At 54.2% G+C, this 25,122-nt stretch overlaps 2 protein-coding genes across 3 annotated transcripts; both read left to right on the plus strand.

Moving 5' to 3' along the window:
* Nucleotides 1-903: 903 nt before the first annotated feature.
* On the plus strand, nt 904-7,015 carry ATG101 (autophagy related 101). Of its 2 annotated transcripts, none has more exons than XM_080811644.1 (4): nt 904-1,029; nt 1,310-1,415; nt 4,209-4,461; nt 6,314-7,015. In XM_080811644.1, the coding sequence occupies exons 3-4, from the start codon at nt 4,210-4,212 to the stop codon at nt 6,716-6,718; spliced, it is 657 nt and encodes a 218-aa protein (XP_080667770.1). In that variant the 5' UTR covers nt 904-1,029; nt 1,310-1,415; nt 4,209; the 3' UTR covers nt 6,719-7,015. The 2 variants fall into 2 exon arrangements, with proteins under 2 accessions (XP_080667770.1, XP_080667771.1); XM_080811645.1 differs by having other exon boundaries at nt 908-1,029; nt 4,122-4,461.
* Nucleotides 7,016-8,908: 1,893 nt separating this feature from the next.
* On the plus strand, nt 8,909-9,184 carry SMIM41 (small integral membrane protein 41; the record flags this gene model as incomplete). Its single annotated transcript, XM_080811802.1, has 1 exon — nt 8,909-9,184. One exon carries the CDS (start codon nt 8,909-8,911, stop codon nt 9,182-9,184), a length of 276 nt encoding a protein of 91 aa, XP_080667928.1.
* Between the last annotated feature and the right edge of the window lie 15,938 nt (nt 9,185-25,122).

Consider the following 25,122-nt stretch of genomic DNA (forward strand, 5'->3'; position numbering starts at 1 on the left):
CCTCTGCCTACCCTAGGCTCACGATCTACAGGAAAACCAAACATTTTCCTGGAAGTTACAGAACACTAAAAATGCACTCATTCGTATAACACTTTACATTCCACAAAGATCTTTCATATGAATTATCTCTTGTGATCCTCACAACAGCACCCCATTTATAGAGGAGAAAATCAGAAAGAAGAAGTGACGTCAAGAGGCTCACACAGGGGGCAATGGCAGAATGAGCTTTACAAGAACTGTCACCAGATCGGTCATGGTCAAGCACCAAGTAGCGCTTCTGTATGAAGATAACACGGTAAGGTTAAGCCCCTTTCTCTGGCATCGTGGGGTCAGGGATTCTACTATGCACGCTGGACAAGCTAATTCTGCCATCCATTCAGCATCATGCAGCGCACCAACCCGGGTTCATCTCCAGGCCACGTCTCCAGATGGCGTTCCCTTCATCTTGGGGGAATCGGTGTCCCATCCAGGTCTCTGCGCCCGGAGTTGGGGACCAGACCTGTGTCCCAGAGGCTGGGTCATCGCCGATGACTCCTCTCCGTCTAAGGAGGCAGCACAGAGCCCATGGGCCTCTCCTTCCATCCCATCTCTATGGCGGAAGTGCGTGGTTCCAGCCGAAACACAACAACACTCTCGGTGGTGGGCTGAATGGACTCGTCCAAACGAGGGAGATACTTTTTACTATCGAATAAAAAAAAATCCGAGAGGTGATCAAGACAAAAAGAGGCAGGTTTTCACGGAGCAGTGTGTGGCCCTATGTGTCCTCTGGCGTGGCTGTAAGGTGGGGGGGCGGCTACGCTGATGTCGGGCCCGGCCGGACGTGTTCGCGCCCCCGCCGGAGGCCCATGGAGCCGGTGGAACCTGCCCGGCAGGCGGGGGGCGGAGGCCCGGACTTCCGCCGCCGGCACCGCCTCTTGCCGCGGTGGTCTGGCGGCTCCGAGAGTGTGGTTTCGCTGTCCGTCGGGTCTGGGACGCAGGCTTGGGTTGGTGGGGCACCGTTTCGGCTAACCGTCTGTCCCCTTCCCCTGTGTAAGCGCGGGCATTCTCCGGGCCGGCGGGAGGGACGGCGCGTCTGGAACTCCCAGTGCGGCCAGGCTGGGCGCGGGGAGGGTCCCCCCCCTCCGCCCCCCGCCCCCCGCCCCGCGCACCTCCCGGGACTTCAGGAGGCAGCTCCTTCCCTGGACCCTGGACTTCGGCGGGTCGCGGGTGGTGGCGGTGGGAGACACGGGACCCGGGTGGAAGGTCCTTCCTGGGGCCCGCCAGAGTGTCTTGACTTTTGACAAAACAGAGTGTCTGTTTTGGCTTTTAGTCTCTTTTGGGCTCAGTCGCCGGCGCGGACGTCGAGGCGCATCTGCGCGCGAGGAGGAGCAAGGGCATGGTCCGAACCTGAAGGACCTGCACTCAAATCTATACACGTAAGTGGGCATGGGGATGCTCTGGGCTCCAAGCTGGCGCTGTGCTCTGCAGACCTGGGCCTTGGGGCGTTGGGGGTGGGGGGGAATCAGAGGGATGAGATTTCCCAGGCTCTGCTCTAGAAGACTCCCCGCGCACAGGAGGCAGGGGTGAGGGGAAGGGGACAGACAGGTTCATCACAGACCAGATGTGGCTTGCTCTGGGAAGGAGGCTGGGGTTGGTCAGTACCGACTTCCTGAAGGAGTGCTACCAGGAACAGCTTTTTCCTAGGAAGAGCCTGGGCGTGGGGCCAAAGAAAGAAGTGGCCTGGGTGAACGTTTGTGGGGGACCCCTGTGGGGGAAGTGGTGGAAGAAGGGAGAGCTGGGCCAGAGCTGGGAGCCTCTAGATGGCAGGCTGTTGAAGGGAATTATATTATAGAGAGCAGAGATGAGTGGCAGAGCTTGACTCCTCCGGATGTGGGAGAAACTGATCCAGCAACCCTTGGAAGCACCTGGAGGCTTCTGATCAGGGTGATTTGAGCAGTTACTTTGTACTAGGTTCCAGGCATGGAGTTTCCAGTGATGAGTAGAGTCTCGTCCCTGCCGTCAAGGAACTCTCAGTCTGGGGGAGAGCCAAGACAGGATAATACCTGTGAAGGGATGACTGCTAGGTCGGGTGGACCCTCGCTGGTAGCCGAGTGAGAGGCAGAGCCAGCTTGATCTCTGAGCTGTCCACCGACTGCCCTGTGTTCACTGCTGAGCACTGCTGTTTAATGGGGATTGAGACAGACTGAAATACGCTGCCAGAGAAGATGTGATGTCCAGAAGATGTGACATGTATGGGGACTGGGGACCTTTAACCTGTGGTAGGGGTGAGGGGTAATGGAAGAGTTGTCTCCAGATATCAGAAAGGCACATAAGTGGAAAAGGGAGACTTATTCTGTGTGCTCCTGATATCCAAACTGTGACCAGGGGTTTGAAGCGCTAAGGGGTGGATTCCTTCTGGAGAAGGAATACCTGAGTAGAGCTGTCCAAAGACAGAATGGTTTGCTGTGAGAGGTGGTAAGTTCTCCGTCAGGGCAGGTTTGTAAGCTGAATGCTCAGCAAGAAATGTGACTGTTCTTCTCCTTTGGGGCTCATATTCAGTTACTTACAGGGTCTCGTCTTCAGGTATGTTCTTTTCCTCGGTCCACCAGTGCTGTATCATAGCCTATGTCCTCTCTCAGCAACAATGATACCATTGTGAATGATAGTGGCTGATACTTATGTTTACTACTCGCCAGATACTGCTTTAAGTGCTTTACAGATGCTAACTCATCCACTCCCTGGGACAGTCCTTCCAGGGTAGCTTTTATAGATCCCCTTTATATAGATTCAGGAAACTGAGGCACACAGGAGTTAAGTAGCTTGCCCAGGGTCACCCAATGAGCAAGTGGTAGAGCTGGGGTTGCAGCCCAGGCTGTCTGGCTTTAGAGTCACTGGTTTTATCCACTCTTCTACTGTATAAGAGTGGATAAAACCAGTGACTATAAATTTTATTTGATCATTTTATTTGATTTTTTAATTAAAATTTTTTGATTGATTTATTTAATTTTTTGATTTATTTTTTTATTTGATTTTTAAATTTATTTTATTTGATCATTTTATTTGATCTTCAGAAGAATCCAAATTTACAGATAAAACACACTCAGAGAGGTTAAGTGATTTGCTTGCAGTCACAGAATAAGATGTAGGAGAGCTGGGGTTCGACCCAGGACTATTGGATGTGAAAATCCCCACACTTTGCACTTTACCCCTCCACATCCCATTGTGCTGCCTCTGTAACTGTTCCTGCTGTTGTGGCCTCTAACTGGACTTCTTGCCCAGCCTTTTTGCCTTAAATCTGAAAGTTTTTACCCCAGAGTTTGTTGACGGCCCTGGCATGAGGAGAGATTTGAGGTGCGTGTGTCTGTTAGTCAGGGGTCAGAGCCCAGTCTTCATTTTTTTCAAAAAAGATTTATTTATTTATTTGAGAGAACATCAGTGCACAAGCAGTGGGGACGAACAGAGGGAGAGGGAGAAGCAGGCTTCCTGGCGAGCAGGGAGCCCAATGTAGGACTCGATCCCAGGACCCTGAGATCATGACCTGAGCCGAAGGTGGAGGCCTAACCCACTGAGCCCCTCAGGCACCCCCCAGCCTTCATAGTTTTTATTGATTTCTCAGAGCAGTTTTTGGCCACAAGATAGTTAAGAGCCATCCTTCACCTTTCATCCTGTTCACTTTCTGCTGCACAGATCTGATCTTGGCACCGTGATGCATTGGCTCTTCCCTGCCCTCAGCACAGGGTCCAAGTGCCTTAACCATTCAAGGTCCTAGGAAGTCAGACTCCTACCTTCCTTTGCTTTTTACTCCTGCCTCGTGTCCTGGCCAGTTGGATAGCCTTCACCTGCATCTCTCTCCAGGCCTGTGGCCTCTCGGGGGCAGGGGCCTTGTGTGCCTTCAGTGGCTGGTGGTGGACAGGGGCGGTGAGCCTTTGCAGGACATGGCACTCGATGCCATCCTGAAGTCAGTCCTGACCGGTTATTTGGACTGGTAACTTGGAAGCTCTCTCCCTTTCTGATCCTGAGAGCCTTCCTTGGCAGTATGTGCTGTCAGAATGCCAAGAAGGGCCACGGAGGCAGAGGCTGGTGGGGCCAGGAAGGAAGCGGACGGGTCATGTGTCTGTGCCCTTACCCGGCTGCTCTTGCAGGGTGGCCCCTGGCTGGGGTGAAGCCCCCCCACCCCAGCTCCTGTTTTCATTCTTGTCCCGCCCTCGGGTGCGGGCTCCTGGCTGCAGGATGAACTGTCGCTCGGAGGTGCTGGAGGTATCAGTGGAGGGGCGGCAGGTGGAGGAGGCCATGCTGGCCGTGCTGCACACGGTGCTCCTGCATCGAAGCACCGGCAAGTTCCACTACAAGAAGGAAGGCACCTACTCCATCGGCACTGTGGGCACCCAGGATGTGGACTGTGACTTCATCGACTTCACCTACGTTCGGGTCTCCTCAGAGGAGCTGGACCGTGCCCTGCGCAAGGTTGTCGGGGAATTCAAGGTAGGGGTGTGGCATGGCGGGTGGCAGGCGCACCACGAATGTCTCCCCCTGCCCCGTCCCGGCTTACTCTTGGACTGGCCTTCCCTTCACGAGTGTTCCTGTTGGGTTCTTCCATGTTCTGAGGAACAGACGTGTGTTCGGTGCTCCTTGCTGGGCGGAGGGCTCTGGACGGGGCAGGGGAAGGGGCTGGTGAGAACCCCTCGGGGAGGGAGAGCAGACAGCCCTTGGCGGCGTGGACATTGGGTTCCCTCGGGTGCCCGTTGCCCACCCCCCAACCCTAGGCTGGACCTCTTCCCTGACTCTTCAGCTCTCCCTTCCTATGGACTCCTCTCGGCTTCCACCTGCCCTTTCACGAAATTCCTATCCCTTGGGGAATTCCCCGAGAGGGAGGCTCGCTGGGCTCGGGCGCTCACCATCCAGCGGAGCATCCCTTTGGGCAGTGTGGCCAAGGTTTGTACGTGCCTGTGTGGGCCTGGAGGAAGGTGGCAGGGACACACCAGGCTGCTGACGTTGGTCACCTTGGGCAATGGGAATTTGTTTTCATTCAGGGCGGTAGTGTTTCACTGTTTCAGTGAGTGGCTATTTTGAATTTTCAAGTAAGGGGGAATTTTTTTTAAGGTGCCATCTCTGAGGTGAGAGGAGGAGGGCCGTCTGTCTGACTTCCATTCCACGAACATTTGGAGAGCCCCTACATGGTGCTGGGTGCCAGGTGCTCATGGCGGGACATGGACCCTCCCCCAGAGCACAGTGTTCCCCCTCTCCACACTCCCCTGTCCCTCTGAGAGCAGACAGGGTAAGTTCTTTAGAGTTTCCCAGTCCATCTTCAAGGGAGGCTGTGGTAGTCGGCCGTCTGTCCTAAGTCTGGCTATAGACGCCCCATGAGAAGCACGTAGCATATAATGGTTAAGAGCATGGATTCAGAGGCCAGGCTGTACCCCCCAGCAGGTGTGTGACCTTGGGCAGGTGACTCCACTTCCCCGGCCTTCAGCTTCCCTGTATGTAAAACTGGAAGGATAGTCCTACTTGCCTCATAGGCATATGCGCTATGAGGATTACATGAGTCAAATACGCCAAGTGCCTGAACCAGCCTGGCTTTACCGTGAGCTTTGTAAAAGTGTTAGCCATCATGACTACTGGTCAAGGTCCCGTGACCTTGCTCTGTCCACAAAGGAGAGAATTATCCCTTGAAGGACAGTTCAGGACTTGAGGGAAGCACCTTTACTCTCCGAGTTGGTGCTTCATGCTCCCAGCTGCTCTAGGAGGACGAGTGTGGGGCCACCACACCCCCTGGAGGTAGGGGCTAGGCAGAATTCTTGGATGAGATGGTCTCATTTGCTTCTCAGAGAAAGGGGAGAAGCCAGCTCTGGTCTGTCCTTCCCCCTTCTGTTTCTTGGTTTCCTTTTTCTTTTTTAAAAGATTTTATTTATTTATTAGAGAAGCAGGGGGCAGGGCAGAGGGAGACGCTGACTCCCCACTGAGCAGGGACCCCCCCCACACACACCCCCGGCAAACCCCTTCCCCCGGAACTCAATCCCAAAGGCAGATGCTTACCCTACTGAGCCACCCAGGTGCCCCTCTTGGTGTCCTTTTTTCTAGTTAAGGATCATTGGGCTTTAATCCCCTTTTCTCCTTTTCTTTAGAGACAGATCTTGTTGGCTTGCTAGGAACACTTGTGTTTAGGTGGCAGTTTGCTGTGTCACTTCATACGAATCCTTTGCCCCCTGTGCGTCTCATTCCCTACCTTCCCTGAAGGACTAGTAAAGCTAGGAGAGCCTAGTTCTCTGGGGCGTGGGAAGCAGGCACTCACAGGGTGACTCGGCCTTCTCATCTGTTACCCCTCTTCCTTCTCCAGGACGCGCTGCGAAACTCTGGAGGTGATGGGCTGGGGCAGATGTCCCTGGAGTTCTACCAGAAGAAGAAGTCACGCTGGCCTTTCTCGGATGAGTGCATCCCCTGGGAAGTGTGGACAGTGAAGGTGCACGTGGTCGCCCTGGCCACAGAGCAGGAGCGGCAGATCTGCCGGGAGAAGGTGGGCGAGAAGCTCTGCGAGAAGGTCATCAACATTGTGGAGGTCATGAACCGGCATGAGTACCTGCCCAAAATGCCCACGCAGTCGGAGGTGGACAACGTGTTCGACACAGGCTTGCGGGATGTGCAGCCCTACCTATACAAGATCTCCTTCCAGATCACTGATGCCCTGGGCACCTCGGTCACCACCACCATGCGCAGGCTCATCAAAGACACTCTTGCCCTCTAGGCCTTACTGGAGCCACGGGCTCTCCTGGATGGCTTGCAGACCTTGGCTTCCAGGGATCGTACTGTGGGGCCTTTGGGGCTCTGGAGCCTGCTCAGGCTCCTTGGTGAGACTTGGAATGGCCACCCCTGGCTTCCTTGTTTTGTGGCTGCCAGTCCTTGGTCATCCCTTTAACCTTTGCTCATGGTCAAGTCTGGCCTTCACTGTCTCTCTGCACCCCTGTGGGGGTCCCCCTTCCTCCACTGTATGGAAGAGCCATCGCTGGGATGGTGAATAAAATTGAGAATGTGTTTGGGTTGAGCCATCTCTCCCTGGGCCTGTGCCTGCCCTGAAACGTCACCACTCTCTGACCTGTGCAGATGCAGGTGTGCATTGAGGGCATTATTCCAACACGAAGGGAACGGGGCGGGGATAGATTAAAACTGACCAGTTGGTACTTTGTTGTGGGTTCACATAAGCAGGTGTTCACCACCCGGGTGTCACTGTGGTCAGTTCTGTGAATGATGACACAGAGGAGGAGCTGTTGCTTTTGGATATGACTGCTGTTTCTTCTCCCTGAGGAAGCTGTGATGTCCTGGCTTTTATTTTATCTGGACTGGCTTCACGATGATTCTTAAAGAGAATTCATCTGTGTCTTCACAGTGTACATACAGGTCCCTATGTGTACCAGAAAGCTCATTTAGTTGGGGGTTTCCTTCTCTGGAGGGAGATTGGCCAACTTGAGATAGGTGTCTGATGACACTTCTTCCAGACTGGGCTGGGCCTTGCTGGTTGTTAGGACACTGCTTTGTTAACACACTCATTTTTACAACAGGATGCTCAAAATCTGCGAACTCCTTATATACTTCTTAAGGATTTATTCCCTCTTTTGTAATACTTCTGGGTTGTATGTGGGCAGTTGTACCAGGCTAAATGGAGTGCGGGGTGGGAGGGTCTTGCACATGGTCCTGGAGCAGGTAGGTGGCCAGCGTGGCCAGGAAGTGTTGGCACGTTTCTCCCATTCCAGGCACCTTGGCCCTGTGATCGTGAAGTGTTGCTTTTGATCTCTGGGGCATTGGGAGAACTCAGGAGGTTCTCAAGGTTTGGGAGATGGGGAAGGCCGTTTCCTAGCAGGTCCTTGATGGTGTGTAATCCCTACCTGGCCTGCTGGAGTCTGGGGATCTTTTCTTCCTAGCCGGCCATCAGCTAATCCTTTCTGAGTGGCTGGTTGGCTGACAGAGTTGTTTGCTGGCGGTGACTTAGTTTTTTCAAAAAGAGAGCTCAAGGTTGCTGTCTTTCGGGAGACCTGAGCAGGAGGGTCTTCCCTCCATCCCAGGTTTTTGAGACTTTCTCCTTTACTGCAGCTGGAGTCTGCTCCATGCCCAAGCCCAGGCTGGCCATGGGACACCCCGCTGGCACTGAGCTCCCCTTGGGGGGATAGGACAGTAACCTTTCCATTCTTTTCTGGCATTATGATTTCCCAGAGGTAGGAGACTGATGTACTCAGAGTCAGAAGAGGAGCCCTGGTGACTCAACTTTGCTTGCTCATCAATAGGTAACTTGACCTCTGGGGCCTGAGCAAAGGAATGAGGGTAGGACTTGAAGTTCTCCTACCCTGCATCTCTCCTTGCTATGGGCCCAAGGAGGCAACGGCCTGCTTGTCCAACTCCAAGAGGTTCCCAGAAGGGATGATGGAAGAGTAAGCATTTGTGCCCCTCAGGTCCTGGAGGCTGCTCATTTGCCTCCTGTTCTAGTGGGCACCTGGGCCACTTGCAGTGTTGAGCTTTGGCTCAGGGACAGCCCAGGAATGCTTGCTGATCTTGTATCCTGCTTAGTGGGGCAGCACCCCACCATCAGCACCTGGGGTGGGGCCTGGAAGATTTTTTTTCAGTTCGAAGGGAGGTGCTATCTCTTTGAGTTCCTTTGCCATGGGAGAAGGAAAGCTTCTGACTCTGGATTTGACTGGATGGGTGCATAGGCTGGATTACCGCGCATCGGTGTGGAGACCTTTGGGACAGGAAGAAATACCCCGGCCCCTGGGGAGTCTGGGCCATAGTCCCGGCTGGAGGAGCTCTGCGCGCAGGGTGGGCGCGAACGGAGCTTGGGATCCGCCCCTCGGGCACCTCCCCCATGCAGCCCAGTCCCGCCCGCCCGCTTGTGCTCCCGCACATCTGGCCCTTCCGCACACATCTGGACAGCTGGCGGCGCCACAGTATGAACAGCTCCCAAGCGGGCACTGCGGCCCCCGCCACCTGGCTGAGCTCTTGCTGCAACCAGTCCGGGGAGCCGCCGGAGCCCCTCGAGGGTCCGCACGTCGTGCAGGCGGTGGTGCTGGGAGTGCTGTCGCTGCTCGTGCTCTGCGGGGTCCTGTTCCTGGGCGGTGGCCTCCTCCTCCGCGCCCAGGGCCTGACGGCGATGCTAGTCCGCGAGCGGCGCGCGTCCCGCGAGGCCGAGCCCAGCAGCGCCAGTGGAGGCGAGGACGACTCCTAGTCGCCTGTGCGCTCGAGGGTCCCCGGCCCGGGAGTGGGCGCCCGGCGGCGGCTGCGGAGCGGGAGGCGCCACGTCCTTTCCCGAGGCTGGCAACCGCTCAGGTGAGAGCGGTGGGGGACAGCTCTTCAGCGCCTGGGGTTGGGCTCTGCATGTCCACCGGGTGGGCCCTGCGGCTACCCTGGGTGTGCTGGGACCTAAGGGAAGAGGCTGCCACCCTCTGTGTCTCTCCTGCAGCAGTGCCCCATCCGTGTCCTTTTATTAGAATGATGGTCACCAGGTGTGAGGGTCACCAGGTGTGAGGGGGAGGCAGGGCTGATGGGAGAAGGACGTCTGAAGGGGCCGCAGTGTGCTTTGGAGCCCCTCCCTGCACGTACCCAGCCTTGGCTTTGCCCCAGCACTACCTGGAGCTAAGGCCCAGCTCCAGCGCATGCCACTGGGAGGCTAAAGGAGACACACTGCCCCAGAAACAGCAGCGATCCAGACCTTTGGCTCCTGCTTCCACCTCCTCTCCTTCCTGAAGTCTTGTCCCTAGAAGGAAATCTGAGTAAGATTCCTCTCTGTGGCCTCCCTTTGAAGGCAGAGATGGGAGTGTGGGTCCTGTTTTATGGCAGATCCAGGGGCCTGGATGACTCTAGGGGATGGGGAGGTGAGGTGGGGTCTCCCCTCCCCCAGACCCTGTTCTGGTATGTGTGTGGGGGGCCAGTTGTGGCCCAAAGCACTGAGCTTTGCCTCGTGAGTGGGGAAGGTGGTGGATGGCAAGGTTCCTGACAGCTGGGGGGCCTCATGAGCGCACTGCTGGAGGAAGCTGGGGCTGAGGATTCCCAGCTGTGGGGGCTCTGTCTGGCTCTCTTGTCTCTGTCTCTCCAAGGACAAGAACCATCTGGAGGGAAGGGCCTGGGTGGCCTCAAGACAAGGTAATTCCAGGCCAAGGCCATCTTGGGTGGAGCCATGGGCGGGGAAGCCTTCCCTGTCTCTCTCCTCTGCTTGGTGATGCACCTCTGGGCTCCTGGGAGGTTTCTGTGGGGCTCTTCTTTGGGGGTTCCTCTGACCTGTTGCTTGCCAAGCGCAGAGGCACAGTCCTAGCTTCTGCCTGAGAAGGAAGTTGGGGCACGTCAAGGGAGGCTGGTAAGGGGAGGGTGATGGCGTGGGCGGGCCGCGGCTGAGCATTTGAGAAGCTGACAACGTGTGATCCCTGCATGGAGCAGCCCAGGATTTAGCGCTAATCCCGGGTAGTTGTGCCACACTGGCCTTGCTGAGCTGTGGACTCCTCACTTCAGGGACGCCGCTGTCACCCCTGGGAGAGAGGGCTGGCCAGGGCAGTGAGGGCTGTGTGCGTGTGACTGGCCCTGGCATCAGGGCAGCGGGCTGGACTTGGGGGACCTGGGCCACCTCCCTTTGCAGCATGCTGGATGAGGGGTGAGAATGCTCTCTTTTTGTTGTATCTAGGTCCCTTTGCCCCCTTACCTGATAACATTCTGCTGTTTTTTGACCCTTCCTCACCCTGTGCTCTTCTGTGGCCCGGGATAGAGGAATTTCCATATCCACTCCGAACACTTCATTTTGCAAATGGGGACACTCAGAGACAAGAAAGTGACAGGCTTCAGTGAATGACAGAGCGGGAACTGAAGCCTGAGGCTCCTGATTCTGAGCTCAGAGGGTGGGGGCGTCCCTGTGCAAGGAGGTTCCTCCTCGGGTTATTCCTCTTGCTCTGTCCCTGATTTCCCACCACTCTTGGAGATGCTGATGCAAAACATGACCTCTCTCTGAAAGAATGAACCTTCACACACACTCCCTTATTTGGCCTATGGTATCTGGGACCAGAACCCCAAGCCCCCAGGTTACTGCCTCCCTCCTGACCCTTCTTCCCCAGCGGCCTTGTTAGATAGCCTTCTGTTGCTGGGCACAGCCTTCCAGCTGCTGGCAGCTGTCCCCCAGCCAGCTGGGCTCAGCTTTCTGGCCTGAGCCTGAGGGTGGACGTGAGCTCAGAGGGTCAGCGGGAGTGTGCATCTGTGGAAGACACTCCAAGGGGAGGGTGATGACTTCCGGACTGGCATTTGGATTCAAGTCTGAGTGGTGGAGGGGTGTAGAGAGATCTGGTGGAGGGAAGGGCCGTGTCCCCAGCGTCCTGTGTCTGCTGGAGTGACGGGACCGAGGGGGTAGGCAAAGGCTTTCTTTATTCAACTTCCTGCCTTTGCTGTCCCTTCAGCTCAGTGCTTGGAGAGCCGGGCTCTGGCCTGTGCCGGGGACCTTGATGTCCCTGGGGGAAGATACTGGGATGTTTACTATGGAACTCTGGCCAAGGCTGTCAGATTGAGTGGGGAGGAAGAAGATTTAGAAAGTTGGAGAATGAGTGCTGCTGTCTTCCTGGCTCTCAGACTGTGGCTTGGAGCGACAGGTGGGGCAGTGGGTGTGGTCTGAGCGGCATGGAGTAAGGCTAGGGCATCTGGACCCCCAGCAGGCTCCATTATCGTGCACTGTCGCTGAGGGAAGGCTGGGGCCACAGATGGGTGATTTTTGCCTTAACTTTCCTGTGGCTCGTGAGTTTCACCGTGAACTGGAAAGGGCTGTTGGGGGCTGATCCAGTTCATTCCTCAGCAAAGATGGGGGGGTGGGGCTCTCTGTTACAGATTCTTGAGCCTCACGTGGTGTGTCTCCCAGAGCTCTGCCGCCCTCCTACAGCACCGGGGGACCTGCTGCCTTTGATCCTTGAGCTGTGCAGACAAGACCGGGAGAAAGCTGGCTTGTGGTGAGGCGTCCACCTGCAATCCTTGCGCTCAGTCCCGCCTCTCCTTTGCTCCGTTCTGCCTCCTGCCGCACCCCTGGACGTGGGGCTGGGGGGTCAGCGCTCTAGGGATGAGCAAGCGCCCTGAGCCTCTGCTGCATGTCCGGGGCGCCAGAGTGGACACACTCCCTTGGATGCTCAGTGCAGCCGATGCTGGCTACACCCCTCACTGGCCGGCCTCTGACAACACGAGTGCTGCCCCTTTCCCATCTCTGATACTGGGCTGCTGTGGACCGACAGGTCAGTGACCTGTCCCTGCTGAGGGCTGTGGGTCAGTGTCGTTTATTTGGAGATCTTGGCACCCCAGCAATGCCTATCACTTCGCGTGGCTTGTTATTAAATACGCTGGTAATGCAAGTGTCCGGTATACAGTCTATGTTTCAGTTCTAGACTCTTGGCATTGGTGGTATACCTGCTCCCACCCTCCCTCCAGTTTGAACTGTTTCTAGCTGATCCTGAAAGAGCATCACCGGCCATGGCCCCTCTGCCCTAGCGTCTCCTCAGTGGTGGCTACTTCCCTTCGACACCCAGAACCAAATCCTTCCAAGGGAGGGTAGGAAGTGGGGCCCACAGTGACGCTCATGCCGGCGCTTGGCTGCCCCCCAGTGGCCAGTGTGGGCCAGAGCACCACTTCCTTCAACTGGTGTTCTGGGGTCTAATCCTAGCCCAGCCTTAACCCGAGGTACTTTGAAATGAGAGCAGATTTTTTGAGTGTGTGTCCTGAATTCTAGATGGTAATACATCCTGAGCCTCCATCTCTTCATGTATAAAATGGGGGCAGCAGTGTCCTTATGAGGATCAAACAGGTCATATGCTTGTCCATAGATAAAAAGATTTTCTACACTGTAATTACCATGTGATGCTATTTTTCTTCCCCTGAACCCCACCATCCCGAGGAGAGGTTAGAACCACCCACCCTGTTCCTGAGAACCCTTCACTTATTCATCTTCTCCACGAGTATTGACCGAGTGACTGCTCTGTGCCAGGCAGGTGCTAGGGCCTGGGGGGGAGGAGGTGAATGCCACAGAGCCCTTGCCCTCGAGGAGCTCACAGTCCAGGAAAGAGCGCTGCTCACAGAGCCGAGGTTAACATAGACCGTCAGTCATGCCCAGCATCAGCAGAGCTGAGAGCAGAGAGTGTCGTAGAGAAGGTGGTGTACTGAAAGGTTCCTCATGGGGCGGGTGGTGGGGGTGGGAAGAAGGACATTCTGGACAAAGGTGCGGGGGGTGTGAGGCTGGGGGCCCTACAAGCAGGGTATGGAGGGAGATGAGACCAGAGGGGTGGAGAGGAGTGGCATTTACCCTGGGGTAGGGAGGGATCTAGAAGGTTTCAAGCTGTGAAGTGACATGGTAAGATCTAGATCTTAGGGGACTGGGAGGGAAGTTGGTAGGTGGGAGCAGGCTGGACAGCAGGGAGGCTGTGATCAAAACCCGGCAAAGTCAGGGCACCTGAGTGGCTCAGTAGGTTAAGGGTCTGCCTTCAGCTTGGGTCGTGATCCTAGGGTCCTGAGAGCAAGCCCCATGTCAGGCTCCCTGCTCAGCGGGGTGTCTCCTTCTCCCTCTCCCTCTGCTGCTCCCCCTGCTTGTACTCTTTGTCAAATAAAGAAATGAAATCTAAAAACCAAAAAACCCCAAGAGCCCCCAAGCCAGCAAAGTCACAGTGGCCTGGACGAGGGTGGAAAGTAAGGGGACAGATCAGAGTGATATTCAGGGTTCAGACTTCGGTCACGAGTTGGATGTGAGGGATGAGGGAGAAGGAGGAGGGGAGGGTCTAGCTTCTGCTCCTGCTCTGGATTACTGAGGGGGTGGACGTGTTATCAGTTAGGACTTTTTGGGTCAGAATTTACTGCAAACCCAAAGGATATTTGACTTGGGCAGAAGGAATTGATTGGCCCATGTAACTGGAAAGCCTAGGGGTAGCTCTGGCCTCAGGCCTGCTGTGACTCTGGTCTCAGACAACAAGAGCAGTGGCCTTGGTGTCTCTTTCCTCTGGGGCTTGGTCTGCTCACTGCTGTCAGCCTCTGGTCGGGGGTCTAGTGGTCAGAGCAGGGACTTGGCTGGATATGTACTCCGGCCCCACATTCGCTAGCAGTGTGAGCTCTGCGACATGCTTCATCCCTCAGTGGCTTGAGTCCCTCCTCTTTAGAGTGGCAAAGGCAGGGCCTAGCTTTGCCTTGTTTTGTTAGAACGGCTGAGATTCACACATGAGGGGGCCTGGCACAGAGCAAATGCACAGTAAGTGTGCGCATTATTAGTCTCAGCCTCCGAGTGAGGCCGGATGCTGGCCTTATGGCCTCTCAGGTTCAAATCTGTCAGGAAAGAGAGGGGTCATCCCTCAGGTCAGTTAGCTCAAACCCCTGGAGCAGCTGAAAGACTTGGCCTGTTTGACTCTGTACTCATCCTGGAGTACTATGCTCTCGAGGATAGAGTGTTCTAGGCCTCAGTCACACGCTCGACTCACAGTGTGTGTATTGGGGAGGGGGGGATTGTCAAGACATCCCAAACCACAGGACCCAAAGTAAGGGGATGTCTCCTCACCAAATCTAGGCCTGGTTCAGTCCTGGGCCGAACAGAGCCAGGGTGGCCATAAACCAGCTCAAGGCTGCTTCAGGTAGGGGCCACAGACAGCGAGGACGGCCAGCGAGTCCAGGTCTGGTGTGTGGAGTTTGAAGGGGCACTGTCGGGTGGACAATTGGTGTACGGGGCTGGGGGTCCACAGAGAGCATTCTGGATCCTGATGTTGCTAGAACAAGAACACAGAGCTGTGGGAAATGGTCAGGTTCGGTGGGGTGGTTGGGGCAAGATGGGAGGAGCTTGAGCTTGCCACCTGCAGGACACCACTTAAAGGCAAGGCAGAGGAGGGGCTGGCGAGGAAACAGAGGACAAGAATCCAGGGGGGTGGGTGGGAAGCTGGGGAACGGGCTATCTTGGCAGCCAGAGAAGAAAAAATTTGGGAACCGAGTGGGTGGCCAGGATCGCCCGTGCCCCAGCAGTCGTGGTGTGCTGGGAGGAGACCTTGCCGGGAGCAAGTGGGGAAGGCTTCTCCCTAGGCCACACAGCCAACTTGAGCTACCCTGCCATTACCCTCTGCCTCAGAAGAAAGGAGCCCCCATTCAGAAGAAAGTGGGAACATGGTTCCCTCTGGGCCAGGGAACCCACTGTCGGGAGGGGATTGGGTTTATTTTATTTTTTTATAGCACCCTTCCTTGTACTATGCGAATGCTTGCGCCACACAGATGTCCTGCCTAGGCAAATAAAACAATACCAAACAAACACGTGCAAAGGAATGTCCTCTGCCTCCATGGCCGGGCTTCCCTTGCAAGGCACAGCGGACACACTAATGTGAGTCTCACATCTGCCAGGAGAGCTGAGGCTTCAGCCTTGAGCCCCACACCTGTGAGTCCTCTGTCTGCCCGGACGTGGCTCAGAACCTCTGTCTCTGAGACCCGGACTTCAGGTGCTCTTATGCTTTGTGTCTTCAACCTGCACATTCAGATGTCTTCAAGATGGTTCCTGACCTTGCCCTCTCGACTTTCTCCTTCTTCCTCAGTCCCACCTGCCCCCCACTGCCTGCCCCTCCAGTTTCCAGTCCTTGAGCATCATCTCAATCCCACTCTTGCCCATTTCCTGACTTCATTCCGTGCATGGGGCCCTCCTGGTAGAACTGCAGCCCTGGAGCGATGCTGCTCTCTGTTCTCTGAGCTCACACCTGACTGCAGAGTGCCTCCAAGGAACGCCACAGCCCCAGGCAGACTGATGGCACCAAGAATGGCCATGCAGTGGACCCTTGCCATGCCTGGCCCTCACTCCAGCCGGCTCTGTCTCCCAGCCCAGTTCTCTCAGCCCCTGCCCTCTCTCCTCCCCCGCACTCTGCTTGGATGTCCTTGCCTCCTGCTTCTCACAGAACAGAGGTGCGAGCAGAATAGACGTGCGAGCAGACGTGGCCTCTGCTTCGGTGCCCAGATCTTGAGCACACCTGCTGGGAGCTGGGGGCTTTCTGAGGCCCGAGCCTGCGCTGAGGGTGCCCTTGGGCCCCTCCCACCCCGTCACCAGGTGCTGCCGATGGTCCTCCTCTGCTGCTTTCTTTAATGCCCCTTCCATGGCTCCTTCTGTGCTGGCTCTGGCTCTGAGACACACTCAGGTTTCTTCCAGCTTAAAATAGCCCTCCTCCGCACCCACTGCTCCTTCAGTTACTACCCTGAGTCTCACTTCGTCTTTGTAGCCACACTTCTCCAAAGAGGTTGCCCACACTTGCACCCATGTCCTGGCCTCCTGTGAGCCCCCAACTCTTCTCCAGCCTGGGCTCGGTCCAAGCTGGTGGCCCCGGAGATTACCAACCCCTGGGTTCTTATCTCAACACCCTCCTGGCCACTCCTGAGGCTGCCGCCCCCTCCCCCACGGCTGCCACCCCCTTCCCCGCCCCCACCTCCCATCCCAGTTTCAGCAAGAAGCATTGGAGATGGGAGGCTGTGACTGTGAGCTCCCCCTGGGTCCGCCACTTACTCGGTAATGGAAATCCTCTGTCTCATGAGTAAAATTGGATAATGCTAATACCCACTTGGGGAAGCTCTGAGATTATGTGGCCCAGCATGTGGGAGCACTGGCCTGGATTGAGTCCAGGCCCCCCAGCTCCCAGCTGCCTGCCCCTGGGAGAGTGTTGCTTTGCCCCTGTCCTGTCTCACTGCTCTCCAAGAGTCCTGTGCCAGCCCCTTCTCTTTCCCCTCCCAGCCATGCCCTCTGGGTTCCTCAGGACTCTGTCCTTGGCCTTCCTCTTACCCTGCCCTCTTGCCTGGGGTGCTCCCCCCACCTTCTGGAGCTTAAATTGCCACCTCTTTGCCATAACTCTGAAATGTCAGCTGGCTTCGTTGCCATAGGGCGTGGTGTTCTCCTGCGTGTCCCCGGTTCCAAATGTCTTTCTTCTTATAAAGACACCAGTCATATTGGATCAGGGGCCCACCCTATTCCAGTGTGACCTCATTTTAATTTAACTAACTACATCTGCAATGACCCTGTTTCCTAATAAGTTCACATTCTGGCACTGGGGGGTTAGGACTGCAACATTTTTTCAAATGTCTATGTATATTTTTTAAAGATTTTATTTATTTATTGGAGAGAGAGCGCTAGCAGAGGGAGGAGCAGAGGGAGAGGGGAGGGGGAGAGAGAAGCAGACTCCATGCTGAGCTTGCAGCCCAGTACAAGGTTTGATCCCATGACCTTGAGATATGACCTGAGCTGAAGTCAAGACTCGGACGCTCAACCAATTGAGCCACCCAGGTGCCTCAACCTAACTTTTTTGATAGGGGAACCCAATTCAACCCATACCTGCTGGTACTGAGTGCTACAGAGAGAAAAAAAAATAGAGGGAGTACAGGAACGGCATGGGGGGAAGGTTGAAATTTTAAGTTGTGGTCATCAGGGGACGTATCACCTAGAAGGTGACTTTTGACCAAAGACCTGAGGGAGAGAATCGGTAGAGATAGTGCTGCCCCCCACCACCCTGGAAAGGAGCACACCTGTGTAGTTAACAAAGGGCAAGGAGGCCTAGGGAGCTGGGGTGCATGACGACTGTGGAGGCCCCCCACCTCCCTACCCTGCACAGGGAGGAGGAGTGAGAGCCAGTGTGGCTCTCTTCCACAGAGAGTCAGAAAAATGCACCTTGCTTGTGTGTTTTCTTAGGAAGCACTGAAGAATGTGCTGTACCCAAACTAAAGAGTAAGCCGGGAATGTTGGCCCTGGGCCATGCCACACTCTGGGAGACTGGGAAGCCCGGGAGCCATCTCCCGAGCTCTCAGGCCCAGGAACCTGTGCTCTCCTCAGCCGACGGCCACCCTATGGCCAGCGAGTGGGACAGCTTCCTCCTGAATCCTGTCCCTGTCGCTGGCTGCCACTCTCCCCTGACCCAGAACACACTGAACTTGTCTAAAGGCCCCAGATGGATTTTTGTGAAGAATCAGGTGGGGATTCCAAAACTGTGCCAGGGGCTCGACGTAACTCCCTCACTCACTGCACTCTCGGGGCCGGGGGGGGGGGGTGTCCCTGGGGGTGTCCTCAGCCTGGGCCTCTGCTGTTTCCTCGGAGGAGCCTGCAAGCCCAGCTCCGTTTCTCAGCCGGGCTCTTTCTCCTCCTGGGCAACCTGGACTCCTCTGCCCTGGTGAGAGCTGCCCTTCACGTGCCGTGGAGAGTCTCTGTGAACCTTCCTACCTTCCTATTTTCACAGCTTCGAACCCCTTCCTTGCAAAACAACAACCTGGCTAAAGGCAAAGATTTGCCTCCTTCTCGGACAGCTTTTCATGATAAGAGCCACCATATTAGCCGGAAACTTCTCTGCCCGAGCCATCTACTCAAATGTCAGCTCTGTCAGGAGAGGGATTTTTGCTGTTTTATTCACTACACGTAGAGGGCCATTAGGAAACTTATTTTTGAATAAGCGGCATTGTCTCTTAAATTCCTTCTTTAATCACAGGGTGGGGAGGAGGGAGAAACCTTAAATACAGCATAGCCCCTTAGTTTTCTCAAGCAAAAAACGTGTTAAGTCCCGGAAATACGCTAGAACCTAAGTGAGGGGCCCCGGAAGTGATCAGATGATAGGCTGCTGGTATGAATGGAAGTTTTGGAGAAAGGACAGCAAAATTTAAGGCGGACAGTTGGTAGATTTCCAGATATCGTCACGTTCACCTTTTGGATTTAGCCATAGTAAACCAGTGAACAATAATAATATTTTTAAAAGATTTTATTTATTCATTTAAGAGAGAGAGAGAGAGAGAGAGAACATGCCACGAACGAGTTGGGAGGAGGGCCAGAGGGAGAGGGAGAGGCAGACTCCCCACCGAGCTGGGGGCCCGACAGGGGTCTCCATCCCAGGACCCGAGTCGAAGGCAAATGCTTAACGGACTGAGCCACCCAGGCGCCCCGAACAATGAAGTTTTGGGAGGAAATCTAACTCCAAAATGCTTTCAACATTGTCAGCCGCAAAACTCTTCATGGGTTTGCAAAAAAGATCAGCACCTTTTCCCCAGCGTGCAAACAGGGTGGAGAGGGGCAGAGCTGGGTGACGTGCTCAGTGAGTTACAAGGAAGATTGGAGCAGCACACTTTGGTATGGGGTGGGGGTGTGTATGGGGGGCAGACAAGGGGGGGCATTCCAGACATTACGGAAACAGTGGGAGCAGAACCAGTTGCTTCAGACGCATAGGCGGCTGCTGAATGGGACCGTTTGCTGCCTGTTGGTTCCCAATTTTGAATGTACCTTCTAGTTTAAATTTTCTTTATCAGATACCAAATGTTACAGGAATTGTAGGCGAAATGAATTATTTGATGAATATTTCAAAACCATTTGGCAGAACGCGGGGGTGATGTGCCGCCCCCCTCCTGCCATGGTTAAGGCAGTGTTTCTTTCTTTCTTTTTTTTTTTTTTTTAAGATTTTATTTATTTATTTATTTGAGAGAGAGAGAGAGCATGAGAAGGGGGAGGTCAGAGGGAGAAGCAGACTCCCTGGTGAAGGCAGTTGCTTAACCAACTGAGCCACCCAGGCGCCCCAAAGGCAGTGTTTCTTAAAGTGGGTTCCGGGCCTATTCCAGCCTCAAGGACCTTGAATGGGTGGCACTTGAAAAAAAGGGTTCCGTGGTCTCATCAATTTGGGGGGTATTGTGCTAAGCAAAATTAAATAGGGTTCTTTATTGCGCTTCTTTTACTATGCCGATGTGATGGTGGGTCTGAGAGAGGCTCGGGGGATTTCCAAGTAGATGGGACCAAATAATTCTTTTTCCCCCCTTTGTCCTCCCTTTTTTTTTTTTTTTTCCTTTTCTTTTTAAAGGAGTATCTCATGGGACACCACCATTCCAACAATATAGTTTGGGAAACGTCATTTAAAATCTTCCTTTTAGAAAAGAAGAACAATTCTGGAAAAAATTAGATCACGCTACTTCAGATAGTGCATTTCCTTTACTTTGTCAGAACAACAGTATAAAATTAATTTTCCTTCCAAGGACTGTAATGCCACATTACTAAATTTAAATTCACTTTTTCCCCAAAGAGTGTTTTAAAAAACACATTTCGGAACTACTCCTTATGTGAAACAAACCTCTACAGGGAGCAATGGCCAAATATGTTCAAGAATTTTATACAGGATGTAAATGTAATCCCAGAACTTCAATTTTGCCTCAACTCTTTTACCCAAAATTGACTTTACCTTGTGGTTCCGGCAACGCAATAGATTTTGGCTGGTTTTCCTTCAGTGTGCTTGCCTCCAAGAAAGTCCGTTCCTTGGAGAGCTATTTTGTTTGCTTCTTTGACCAAACTCTAGCCACCACGTTGCCTAAAGTGGCCTGACCCGGACACTGGGGTCAGTGGCCAGGACTGTTGGCTGAGGTGTGGGGACCTGGGGTTGGGGGGGGGAGCTCTGGGGAAGCCCGAAGTTCTGACATACTCTGTGTGGAGAAGTTGGCTGCATTGGCTGAGAGGTCGGGAATGTTTTACTAGACGAATCTAAGCTTACCCTGCTGTGTCTTACCATATTACCCATTCTGAACTTTAATTTCTGAGTCCTAACTCTGGCTGACGAGGTCATGGCTGGAGGTTGTCATGTTGGTTCTGTTGCTGTGCCAAAAAAATGGAAGTTAACAGGTTCTTTACGAAACCCTTTTGTTATTAAAAAGTAAGTAATTTGGGGGAAGAATTCAGCTTGAAAATTTCTCACGAAACATTTACTTTGTTGAGTTCGATTTCACTCAGAGAGTGTCCTCTGAGCCAGCACAACCTGGTAACTTGTGCCTTGCCCTCCCTGAGTACTTACTGGTCATACCCTGCCATGTCCCCACTCTCCTTTTCCTGCCTTGTCTTGTCCAGCCCCGGTTTGTAACTACTGTTTCAATTTTCTATGGCTGCGCCACACACTACCCCCAACCGTCGTGGCCTGAAACGACGACCACCATTGGTTTGTTATCTGCTCACGATTCTACAGTTTTCTTCAGGGCTCTGAAGGGGGTGGTGGGCAGCTGCACTGCTTTCCCTCCCATGACTGGTGCCCCAGTTGGGGGGGGTGGGGGCTGGAATAGGAGAACACTTTTCTCTCCTCTTGATCTGTCCTTCTGTCATCTGGCCCTAGCTTCTTGATGCGGTGCTGGGTCCCAGGAAGTTACTTGGTGTCATGTCTGCTGCATTTCGTCAAAGCAAGTCACCAAGTCAGCCCAGATTCCAGGGGAGGACATAGATGGCACTTTTTGATGACCCAAGTGGGGCAAATTGCATTGTAAAGGGGCTGTAGGCTGGAGGGTGAAGTGTTGTCATGAGTCTCTTTTGAAACAATCTACCACAATTGCCAATTATTCTATCAGGGGTTGTCAAATATTGTGTGCCCAGGGGGCTAGGTGGGAAAGGTAGGGTGCCTCTCTGAGGGAGGGGCCGCTAGGCAGCTGGAGATGACCGTTTCAGAAGGGAATTCAGGCCGGATGGTATCAGATCTTCTGGTTTTTCTTTCTTTCTTTCTTTTTTTTTTTTTTTTAAGATTTTATTTATTTATTTGACAGAGAGAGAGAGAGAGACAGTGAGAGAGGGAACACAAGCAGGGGGAGTGGGAGAGGGAGAAGCAGGCTCCCCACTGAGCAGGGAGCCCGATGTGGGGCTCGATCCAAGGACCCCAGGATCACGACCTGAGCCGAAGGCAGACACTTAACGACTGAGCCACCTGGGTGCCCCACTTCTGGTGTTTCAAGAACAGATTGTCATATAAATTTTACTGATTTTAAAATGTAGTTTCCATTAGAAAAACAAAGTGAGTTTGTGAGCCCTAGTGATCAACAAATCTATCTCCAGCTTTGACCCTCTCCTGAGCCCCAGAGCCACGTACAGCATTCCACCAGACGCCTCTGCCTGGATGTCCCAAAGCATGTCAATTTCCCCATGTCTGAAATAGAGCTCATCATCTCCATGCCTGTTTGTGCCAAGTTCCTGTTCTTAGTGATGACACAGCAAGCATCCGGCCACCCAGGTCACCCTGGGAGCCCCCGAGGCTCTCCTTCCTCCCTCCCCACACTTAGCTCATCGGGTGACTTTCTTCCTGATTCTAGTTATTTATCTCTAGCATGCACACTGTCCTCCCCATTTCCTTGCCTCTGTCTTCCCGCCCTTATCCTCTCTTACCCGGGCCACTGCCACAGGTGGCCCTCCCTCCAAATCCGCTCCCTTCCAGTCCTTCCTCTAGAGTGGTGCTGTCCAATATTGTAGCCACTAGCCATCTGTGGCTATTTATGTATAAATCACTTAAAATTAAATAAAATGGGGGTGCCTGGGTGACTCAGTCAGTTAAGCATCCAACTCCTGTTTTTGGCTCAGGCTCAGGTGACGATCTCAGGGTCAGCAGATGGAGCCCCGCCTCGGGCTCCAAGCTCAGCTCCAAATCTGCTTGAGAGTCTTTGCCCCCTCCCCTCTCTTCCCCTCCACTCCTCTCCCCTCATCCTGCTTGTGCTCTCTCTCTCTCTGTCTCAAATAAATAAATAAATGAATAAAATAGTTAACAAAATTAAATTAAATTAAATGTAAAATTCAGTACCTCAGTTTTAGTAGCCACATCTCAAATACTCGACAGCCACATATGGCTACTGGCTTTCGTGGTAGACAGGGTGGATTCAGAACATTTCCAACACAGCAGAAAATTTGATGGGACAGTGTTGCTCTGTGATCACATTACTCCCTCAAACCTCCCTGGTCGTCCATTTCCCTCTGTCTCTTTCACCTAGTTTACACCTCCCCCTCGCCCAGGGGCACCTACCCATCCACACCTCCCATCTTGTTCCCATACAGAACCCCCCCCCCCCGCCCCCAGGCAGCTCACAGCCCATGTTGACTCTCTCCTGCCTTCACGCCTGGGCACCCTTGCTCCTTGACACCTGGAGTCCCTTGTTTACCTGGAAAACCCCAGGCTCACTTCAAACACTATTCTTGCTTGGAGTCTGGTAGTGCCCCACCCCAGGCCTACACATGTGCAAGTTTGTGTCACACACAACACCCCTGCTGGGACCAGCTTTAGTACAGCTCTCAGTTCTGGTTGATAATTTGGCTACCTCTCTCTCTCTGTGAGGTCCAGCTGTGTTTCCTTCCTATCTGCACTCACTAGGCCTAACCCAGTAGGTTCTGGGGGAGGGGGAGTAGATTAGGGAGTGGGGGGACAGGTGGGGTGGGGGAGTGGGTGGGTAGGAGAGACTGGGGAACACAATCTTGAGAAGCAAACTAGAGTTAGCAGGAGGCTTTCATTTACAAGGACCCACCTCCTTCACGCCGCGCTGAGCAGTAAAAAAGGTTTAGGAGCTCAACCAGCTGGCTAGTGCAAGTAAGATGGACCTCAGGGCTGGTTTGACTCAGGCGGGGCTAGTCAAGACCTGTGTTGTCCTCTGTGGCTCAGATGGGCCAAGCCTCTCCACAGGCAGGTGCGGCGCCGCAGCCGCCTGAGGTTGGTGCCCCCGTGTGGCCGAAAGAGGTACGGCAGCTCCCCGGTCTTGGGTGCCCACCTTGGAACCCATGGGGTGTCAGTTCCCCGCAAAGCCCCATGGGTTGCTTGGGAAGTACGTACAGCTGAAATAAAACTAGGGTCATTTCCAAAAAAAGGGAATGGTTTCTGGAGAGGTATCTGAGGGTCACTGCAGCCCACCAGACTTTCCCCTTGGTTGTTAGCCAGAGGGTGGCAGCAGCTTCCCATGCAGGAGTGGGTGAAAATTGGGTAGGCACCCCATTCTTTCCCTCCCCCAGCCTCAGGGAGGGACAGCCTCAGTCCACAGCTACTTAATGGAGAAGTCTGGGGAGGTCGTGTCTTGGGAGCCTGTTTTAGAGGCTCCCTGCCCCCCAACCCAGGGCCAGCCACACTGGCCACCGTCTCTTTCTTCCTCTGAGCCACCAGCCCTTGCCAGCCTCTAGGCCTTCTCAGAGGCTGTACTTCTGCCAAGAACACTCTCCTTACCAAACCCCACCTCCCCACCCCCTTACTTATGCAGTGGGTGGGAGTGAGGGAGGGGAGGGCTGCTGTCTCAGCTTCAACTCCCTTGTATAAGCTCCCAAGGCACCCGGAAAGTGTGCGAGGCGGGTGGAAAGACCCTTCATTTCTTCATAGGGAAATTCTGGGTTAAAAAATGTCACCCAGGCCAGAGCCCTTTCCTGACGCCAGTGGGCCCTGGGGGCACCAGGAAACACTGAAGGATCCTGGGCAGAATAATGGGGACCCAGTAACTTCTGGAGCAGAACAGGCGTCTTGCAAATGTGGAAATGCTCTTCCTGCAGTCACATTTGTCTGCACTTCTTGTCCCTGGGAGTTGCTCCAATGGTCATCTAGCCTGAAGCCGCCTGAGAAGGAACTGCGGTGTCTCTGGTTCCCTTAGTGGGAACCCTGAGAAGGAAACCCATGGAAGGGTTCCCGTCCTTGTCCCCTGGGGACTGCACCCCACCTCCTCCAAGCCGGTCCTCAGCCTTGGGACCCATTTAGGGTGGCAGGAGCTAGACCTGAGACCTGTCCTGAAGGCAGGGAAGGGGCTGATCCTGAGGAAAGGGGCAGATGCCCGACCTAGAGGGAAGAGGGGGGCGAGGCAGGAGAGCATCCAGGAGTGGGGAACTCTGTGCGGGAGTCCCTTCCTTAGAAAGGCCCTTGTTTTTAACTACATTCCTTAGTGAAACACAAGGGAAAATCCAGGTCACTTGGGGCTTTAACGGTTTCTCTCAGAAGAGGTAATTCCCTTTTCTGCAAGTACGTCAGTAAAGAAATTTGCATATGGAGTAAATGTGCCTTTGCAGGAGATTCAAGGGACCTGGTGGCACAGGAGCCCACCCTGTCTCCTGTCTCCTTCCACTTTCCAGCAGGGAGGATGTCGGCCTCTTGAGGCCAAGAGGTCCATGGGTGATTGGTGGCTCTAGAGGTGGCAAAGCAATGGCAGCATGAATAAACCAGAAGATGTGTACCGGGCAGATGAGACCCAACTTTGCGATGGTTCCCTGCCCAGAGAACAGAGAATTCTGCCGCCCCCACCTCTGGGAGAACGGTCCAAGGCACTCCTGCCTTCTTGTCTGGGCTCAGCATCCATTCCCTCATCCTTCCGTGTGCCCTTCTTTATTGCGGGGGCCAGGAAGTCAGATCCAGACCCCACACTTCTCAGGTTCCCTTGTTGTGAGAGGGCACGCCA

The sequence above is a fragment of the Martes martes genome (genome assembly GCF_963455335.1).
Source record: "Martes martes genome assembly, chromosome: 8".
Classification (NCBI taxonomy): Eukaryota; Metazoa; Chordata; class Mammalia; order Carnivora; family Mustelidae; genus Martes; species Martes martes.

Excerpts from the sequence above, each read along its gene's own strand:
- ATG101 (XM_080811644.1), top strand. The coding sequence starts at position 4,210 with ATGAACTGTCGCTCGGAGGTGCTGGAGGTATCAGTGGAGGGGCGGCAG. Across the intron at positions 4,462-6,313 it reads AGGTTGTCGGGGAATTCAAG|GACGCGCTGCGAAACTCTGG; the intron begins GTAGGGGTGTGG and ends TTCCTTCTCCAG.